Consider the following 8,269-nt stretch of genomic DNA (forward strand, 5'->3'; position numbering starts at 1 on the left):
GTGTGTGTGTGTGTGTGTGTGTGTGTGTGTAATACCTGCAGTGGTGAGTGTCTCAGTGCTGCAGTGGAAGTGAAAGCTGATATTCCGCTGGCTCACAGTTTCAGCCTCAGTACTGGGTGAACCTCTGTAATCCCATTAATGCTGCCTGAGGTGAAGGTGTGTGTGCTGTGTGTGGACAGATTGGCCTACAACGTAAAGAGGCTTAGAGCCCGGATCCACATAAACAGTGCAGGCATTAAGGTTATGGAGCCAGGTGGAGGATTAGAGCCGATGAGCACGAGAGTATCACCTGAGGTGACTCCACCACAACAAACACTCACTACGTGAGGCTAGCTGTTAGCAACATGCTAGTGTAGACTCCCATCAGTTCCACCTTGAAGCAACGACAGCATCGTGTTTACAGGTGAAGAGCGCTCTGCGCTCCTATTGGTCAGTGTCACCAGCACGTCATCTGATTCGCTCGTCTTTCTGAAAACTAAAAACCTGCAGTCATACTTTGATCTGTCCTTCCTCCACGCACTGACACTGACCCGCCGCGCCTCACTTCCTCCCTCACCACACTTTAGCAGCTGGAGGTGGGATTTGAACCAGCAACCTTCAGGCTCGCCCTGCCGCTGCCTCTCATATTGTCTCTGCTCTGTGTCAAACAAGACAAACAGACAGCTTTCAGTAAAAGTGTGTGCAAATATATTTCCTTTCCCGTCATACAAACAACCATAAAAAAGTGAATCATTAACCATAAAAATGAACATCTGCAAAACACCAGACTGAAAATTAAAACAATGTACAAAATCTCCTGCGTGAAAACAGAGAAAACAGTGAGAACAGTGCACGTTACACATCAACCTTCAGGCGCCGACGTTTGTTCACGACGCTCCGACAGCTTCGATCATTTGGTAACGAGAAGGATTAATGAGGAAGAATTATTATATACACAACATGACTGAATTTATGGTCAACAAACATGAAAATCCATCAACATTTAGTATTTAGAAAAGTCAACCCATAAGGTAATCAATAATCAATCAGTAATGATTAAAAATCTCATGTTCAGGAAGGCATAAAATAAAAAACATAAAATCAAATTAATGTGTAATCAAGTGATTTAAGTATTTCATCCTGACAGCTGCTTAACTAGCTAACTAACACAACCAGAATATATGACTGAACAAAGAAAATGAATCAACCGGGACTTTCACTCTTTAATATACAGGCTAACCCGACATGTTTGAGCCATTGAGCTAACAGCTAACTAGCTAACAAACGCTGCCAGAATGTATGACCGAACAAAGAAAATTAATCAAGTGAGGCTTTCCTTCTGTAATGTACAGGCTAACACATTTGTTAGCCAGTGAGCTAACAGCTAGAGCGAGCTAACCTTAGCGTTTAGCTTCGAGCTAGCTGATCATTACAAATGAGGTGTGATGAAATGAATTCTGCATCATAACACACTGTAGTTTCTTCATGAGGAACAACAAAAGGCTAACGACAGGTCTTTGTTGCTAACTTTAGCCAATGTTAGCATAGCCTTTCTGTTGTGTACAAAGGGACAGCTATCATGCTAATACATCAGGCTTTATTGCTGTATTTAAAGCTATTTCTTCCTCGGTTCTGTCTCCAGATGACTCCTCATGTCTTTGTTGTACTGAACAGTTTGGTGTAAATAGTGAACCTGGTGCTTTTCGTGTGTTTATATATATTTTACGCTGTAAATATTCTGATTATATTTGTGATTTCTGCCAATAATCAAACACTGTTTACACACCTGAGCTCCTTCAGTGAGTCTGACACCTGTGAGCTGCTGTAATGTCTTTCCTTGTGGTTTAAAAGGTAAAGTTTTGCTGTTTCTCAGCTGATCTGAGCTCAGTGTTTCTCTGCAGGTGTCGTCCAGTGACGTCGGGTTAGTTTGCTAACAAACAATCACACACACAACCGTTTCTTCTTCTACTGCACAGCTCCACACGTCTCCAAACACCTTCCTCCCGTTGAAAATAAGCCACCAGACTTTTCTTCACAACGAACATCCGGACAGAGTCTGCAGGGCTGGAAGCTGGCCTGGTTCGCACTATGAGGCTAATCAGTGTTAGCCTGGAGTCTACTTCTGGTTTCAGAACGGGGCTAAACGGGGCTAGACTGGCTCAGACTGGGTGTCATTTTATCAAACTTTGTACGTTATTCATTAACTCCCTCTTCATTTTAATAGTGAACACATGCTCCAATGAGCACTGAAGACTGAGACCAGGATCAGCTGATGGTGGGCCTTACTGAGCATACACTGACTCTAATTAGTGGATATTAAGCTAATTAGCTACTTGTTATAATGAAGCAGGACTTTGGACCAAAAATCTTTTGTTTTTATCTAAAAGGCAGAACATCATCAATGTTTATCTTGAATTATTTGGTACGTTACTTCCGTTACGTCAGGATTCAAACAGGAAACGTAGAGCGCGATGAACCGAGAGAGACAACAGGGAGAGACGTTAGCGAGGCCACGTCCTTTCCGTGAGGACAAACACAGCACTGGAAATAACATCCAGAGGGAATCAGTGCTAATGTAAGCAAGCCGGGCTAACTAGCTAGCTAGCCTAGCCTGCTAGATTCCACATTCCAAGTGACGTAAAAACACAGCAGGACAATGGGTCCTCCCAAACCACGAACATTATAGAGACAGATAAAAATGAACTGTATGAAGACACCGTGACAAAACCTCATTAGTCCCAAAAATGGTAAAAACGGTAAAGACGGTAACGTCATCATATTTCCTCACACAAACATCTGTAGTTCTTTTGAGCTGGTGTCACTTTCTGACACCATCAGCTGATGCTGGTCCCGGCCCACCGTGGTCATTAAACGGGAAATGTTTTGCTTTTCTGTCCCCCAAACTGCAGGACGATGTCTCGTCACCCCCCGACATATAAACACAAAGAATAAGTACTTCAAGTGCACCGTGAGGGACCAACTGTGACCTTTAGTGCAGTCCTTTAGTCCAGAACCTTTAATCCTGGTCAAGTCCAGTTTGTCAAATCTGGTCCTATAAAAAAGCCCGAGCCAGTTTAGCCTAACGTAGTTTAGCCCAGTCTGCCGACACGTAGTCTCGATTGTCTAGACCAGTTCAGACTGGTCTAATAAAGCTCGGTCCGGTCTGGTCCGGTCCGGCGTGGTCCCGCCTACGCTGCCACGCAGTGGTTGGGTCTGCGGGACATGACGTATCCTCTCCTGCAGACGCAGCGGAACGAGCCGTCGGTGTTCACGCAGCGAGCGTTGACGCACGGGAAGTCCACGCGGACGCCGTCCTCGCACTCGTTTATATCTGCACACACAGAAAAGGTTTGATGAAGGTCAGTGCGAGGAGCTGATTGGTCAAACGTCAATGCTAACATGTCTGCGTACCGATACACGTCATGGAGGTCATGTCCAGCTCGTATCCTTGGTAACAGTCACAGGTGTATCCCTCAGCAACGCGAATGCACCTGCCGTTCTCACAGCCGTGCAGTATCCCACAATCCTCTGCTGCGCTCAGGCCGGCGTAGGACTCATAGCGCCCTGAAAGACAAGAAGAAGACGTTAGCATGGAATGAACGCATTTATCACGTGTTCATTCGTGACGACTGACGTGTCACCACTCACTCTCAAACACCCTCCTCGGTGCTCCTCCTGCTCCTCCTCCTCTGCTCCTTTCAGTAAAGGGAGGGCCCGGGAAGGGAGGGCCCGGCCTCCACGCCACCTCCTCCTCCTCCTCCTCCTCCTCCTGCTCCTGGTAGGGCGCGCCGGGCAGAGGGGCCAGGCTGAGAGGAGACCCCTCGGGCCGGGACGGGGGAGGAGGCCGGGCTCCGAATGCCCTCTCACCCCGGGGGTCCAGAGGGAGGCTGAAGGACGGAGGTCTGGGGGGGGAGCCATCGGAGGGGCCGAAGTCTCCTTCTGAGTAGTAACCAGCACTGAGAGACAGACAGAGGGACAGAGACAGAGAGACAGACAGACATCAGCCTGATATGATGATGATGATGATGATGATAATCAACTCAACAGAGGCTTCTCTGCAAACCTGCTCGTTAACACCTTCAGTCTTTTTAATTAAATTTTCATGCTTTTATTTTCTCTGTCGTGTTTATCAGCTGTTTCAACTTCCTGCTAATTTACACGAAATCAGTTTAGAAACAGTTTTTAGAGGCTGATCAGAAACATTCTACTGATGAAGATCAATACTGTCTGAAAACAAACAGAAACATCAGAGGATGCTTTTATTTTGAAGAGCACTACAATGTAAAGGAACAGCTGAGCTGAGTTCAGTTTAAAATCTGAGACTTCAGATCGAGAGATGACAAACGTCAGCTGAGCGGGACGTGGACGCGTCCTCACCTGTACTCCGGCCTGCGATAGGCTCCGTCCGGCAGGCTGAAGGTGGCGGGCGTCCTCCCTCTGAAGCCGGACCTGCTGCCCCCTGCTGGAGAGTAATCGTCATAGTCTGGACCAAAGTCTCTGCCAGGAACCACAGCCGGAGGGAAGGAGTCCGGACTGTAGGGAGGGAAGAACGGAGGAGCTGAGGGGGACAGAGAGGAGGACAGAAGAGAAGGACAGAAGAGGAGTTAAATGAGTGAAAACGTTTCAAAAAAAGAGACGAGAAAGAAGAAAAACGGATAAACTCACCTGCTCCTCCTCCTCGTCCAGCTCCTGGTCTCACTCCTGTTTCTGGTCTGCTGGATTCTGGAAAACTCTCAGGAAACAGAGGAACGAACGAGCTGCACAGGCTGGCGTAGTCCTCTGCAGACAGACAGACAGACAGACAGGCAGACAGACAGGCAGACAGGCAGACAGACAGACAGACAGACAGACAGACAGACAGACAGACAGACAGACAGGCAGACAGACAGACAGACAGGAAGTGAGTTTTTCACCAAAGTCCAGGTTGACAAAAAGGTCTCAAACCTGCAGCCAGAACCAGGGAGAAATGTCCCAAGTGACCTTTCACCTGAAAACGAGGCGGACCAGGTGAGGAGCTGCTTTAAAAAGGTCATTCATGCTTTCATCATAACTGTTTGTTTCAGGGTTTAGAGCTAAAAAACGATCTCAGGCCTACAGCCGGTACAAACCGGATCAGACCACATCAGACCAGTTCCAGACTCTTCAGGGTTACCTTCAGTTCTGGAGTCGTGGTTCATGTTTTGCCGCTGAGACGTGAATCGTCTTCACGCGTTTTAGCTGGTGAAGTGTGTCCTGTGGGGGACTCACCGGAGTCCGTGGAGGGACAGAGGGCGCACTCCATCCCCCAGCCCTCCCCATACAGACAGCAGCAGTCCATGAAGGTGACCTGAGCCCCCAGCAGAGGACTCTGACAGACCAGGTCCGCGGTGACGTGCTGCCAGCAGACCGACAGGTTCTCATCTGGAGCAGAAACCACAGTTTGTCACACAGCTGCTCACAGGAGGAGCAACAGGCAGTGATTGGAGGAGGAGGAGGAGGAGGAGGAGGAGGAGGAGGAGGAGGAGGAGGAGCAGGCAGGTGTCTTACCCACAGTGAGGTGGGAGGAGTTGATGCAGTTGCGTTGTGTGTCGTCGAGCACCAGAGGAGGCTGACAGCTGCAGTAATACGAACCAACGGTGTTCACACACACTCCTCCGAAACAGCTCTCCTCCTCACACTCATCATGATCTGGGGACAGAGACAGAGGGACAGACGGAGAGACAGAGGGAGAGACAGAGGGAGAGACAGAGGGAGAGACAGAGACAGAGAGAGGCAGAGAGGGACACAGAGAGAGACAGAGGGAGAGAGACAGACATCATCTTATAAAGACCAGGTGAGCATTCTGATTGGATCAAATCGACTGATGATGTCACAGGCCTCCATGTTTAAGACAGACCAACACACATGAACACACATCTTCATGTCTTCACACAGTGTTTGACTGAAATGTTTCCAGACTCAATAAACAGATTCCTCAGAGTCTGGTGTGTGTGTGTGTGTGTGTGTGTGTGTGTGTGTGTGTGTGTGTGTGTGTGTGTGTGTGTGTGTGTGTGCGCGTGTGTATGTGTGCGTGTGCGTGTGCGTACGTACCCACACACTCCAGCAGCGTGCTGTTGTACACGTATCCACTGGAGCAGTAGCAGTTGTATCCGGGGATGTTGTTGACACACACGCCGTTCTTACACACCTCTGGATGGAAGCGCTTACACTCGTCCACATCTGGCAGACACAAAGAAGGATTCTGTGACAGGTGTGTGTGTGTGTGTGTGTGTGTGTGTGTGTGTGTGTGTGTGTGTGTGTGTGTGTGTGTGTGTGTGTGTGTGTGTACCTCTGTAGCTGAAGGCTGCTGGGCTGGCGGTGACGTATCCTCTCCCACTGGGACACAGAGACAGAAACTCGGCTGCACGCACACACACACACACACACACACACACACACACACACACACACACACACAGATGCTTTAATCGCACTGAAGGTGGCGCTAGAGGACAGACTGCGCCGTTCCTGCGTGTCTCACCTGTGTCTGCGGACGGGCAGGTGTGGTACTGGCAGCCCAGCCCCCAGCCCTCGCCCACCGTGCAGCAGCACTCCTGCTGGCTGGTGTTGGTGGCCAGCAGGCTGCAGGTGCCTCGCTCCGCCAGGTTGTAGTAACACTCCCTCAGCTCACCTGGACGGGCCGCGGGGAGCGGGGGGAGCATCGGCGCCAGCTCCACCACACTGACATGGAAGGAGGAGGAGGAGGAGGAGCCAGGCTGTCTCTCTGCTGCAGGAGAAGAAAGACGAGGACAAACATGTCTGACGCTCAAACTGACGGTGTTTTCAGGACGGTGTTTCTCAGCGCGGTCGGTGGCGTCTACCTGGTTGAGTGGCGCTGACACACCGTCTGCTGCTGGCGTCGAACTCATCTCCTCGCCTGTCACATTCACACATGAAGGAACCCTCGACGTTCTCGCAACGAGCAGAACCGCACACACCGGGCAGAGACACACACTCGTCCTCGTCTGACACACACAGAGAGAGAGACAGAATAAACAGAACTTCTTCTTCCTGTCAAAGCCTGCTGCCTACATTACCCACAATGCAACTCAACCAAGGATAGCTGTGCGTGAGATTGTAGCGTGCTATGCTAGCAGCGGCTAACGTAGCCTGCAGCAGCTACAGAGGTCAGACTCAAGTGACATCACTAGAGGACATTTATCAGACACTTTGTCTCTTTGAGACACTGAAGGCTGCAGGTGTGCAGCAGAGCTCCCCACACCTGGAAACAGGTAGGAGCTCCCTTTAATAAGCTGTGTGAGTCAGCACAGAGCTAGCCTGTTAGCAGTTAGCTCTCCACCTGAACCCGACACCTCCTGCAGACTAACGTACCCTCACAGGCCTTTCCATTGGCGGTGGAGGTGAATCCCTGGTGACACACGCACAGGTAGGTTCCTATCAGGTTCTGGCAGAGGGCGTGGTCTCCACACACCGTCTGATTGGCACATTCATCGATGTCTGCCAGAGAGAGGAGAGGTGGAGTCAGAGCGGTGTGCTTCATGGCGTTCTCCTAATGTTTGTGCAACACTTCCTGTCTGTTTCACATTAAATGAGAATCTTTTCTTCCCTGGAATGCTTTTAATGTGAAACACCTGCAGGAAATGTCGACCTTCACACAGATTCAGTGTGTTCTTCAGCCAATCAAGTGTATGTGTGTGTGTGTGTGTGTGTGTGTGTGTGTGGTTGTAACGTGCTGTCAGACGCACCCATGCAGTTGCCGCTCTGTGTGACCTGGTAGCCCGGGTCACAGGAAGTGAGGCAGTGGTACGAACCAATCGTATTCTCACACCGCTGCGAGCCGCACACCGAGCCGCCGGACGACACGCACTCATCAACATCTGGAAGATTCAGAAACACAAAGACAGGTACTTCAAAACTTTAGCACAGAGTGTGTGCGTGCCTGTGTGTGCGCGCATGTGTGTGTGTGTGTGTGTGTGTGTGTGTGTGTGTGTGTGTGTGTGTGTATACCGAGGCAGGCCGTCTTCTCCGGGTTGGTGGTGAAGCCGGTTTGACATTGGCACTGGAAGGAGCCTTCAGTGTTCACACAGCGACCGTCCACACACACGCCCGGCTTCACACACTCGTCCACATCTACAGACAGGGAAACACACACACACACACATACATAGGCATCGTCATGGGGACGATGACATCACCATTACCTCAGCTGTCTAAGCAGGACCAGAGGAGTCCTGAACTGTGAGCCGCTGGCAGCAGAACGACATGAACGCTGAGTTTCCAGCTCCAGGAGCCTGCACACACACACACACAC

General features: G+C 50.1%; 1 protein-coding gene across 1 annotated transcript in view; it reads right to left on the reverse strand.

The window, feature by feature from the left end:
- Nucleotides 1–667: 667 nt before the first annotated feature.
- Nucleotides 668–8,269, reverse strand: part of LOC139336250 (latent-transforming growth factor beta-binding protein 4) — a 25,766-nt gene continuing 18,164 nt past the window's right edge. The window contains exons 22-35 of the mRNA XM_070970273.1: nt 7,966–8,088; nt 7,704–7,835; nt 7,330–7,455; nt 6,819–6,962; nt 6,479–6,724; nt 6,287–6,358; nt 6,049–6,177; nt 5,506–5,646; nt 5,227–5,379; nt 4,645–4,758; nt 4,357–4,537; nt 3,628–3,935; nt 3,391–3,543; nt 668–3,310 (exon numbers count right to left, since the gene is read on the reverse strand). Coding sequence (XP_070826374.1) covers nt 3,168–3,310; nt 3,391–3,543; nt 3,628–3,935; nt 4,357–4,537; nt 4,645–4,758; nt 5,227–5,379; nt 5,506–5,646; nt 6,049–6,177; nt 6,287–6,358; nt 6,479–6,724; nt 6,819–6,962; nt 7,330–7,455; nt 7,704–7,835; nt 7,966–8,088 — 2,165 coding nt within the window. The 3' untranslated portion in view covers nt 668–3,167. The remainder of the gene's footprint in view (nt 3,311–3,390; nt 3,544–3,627; nt 3,936–4,356; nt 4,538–4,644; nt 4,759–5,226; nt 5,380–5,505; nt 5,647–6,048; nt 6,178–6,286; nt 6,359–6,478; nt 6,725–6,818; nt 6,963–7,329; nt 7,456–7,703; nt 7,836–7,965; nt 8,089–8,269) is intronic.

The sequence above is a fragment of the Chaetodon trifascialis genome, chromosome 9 (assembly GCF_039877785.1).
Source record: "Chaetodon trifascialis isolate fChaTrf1 chromosome 9, fChaTrf1.hap1, whole genome shotgun sequence".
Classification (NCBI taxonomy): Eukaryota; Metazoa; Chordata; class Actinopteri; order Chaetodontiformes; family Chaetodontidae; genus Chaetodon; species Chaetodon trifascialis.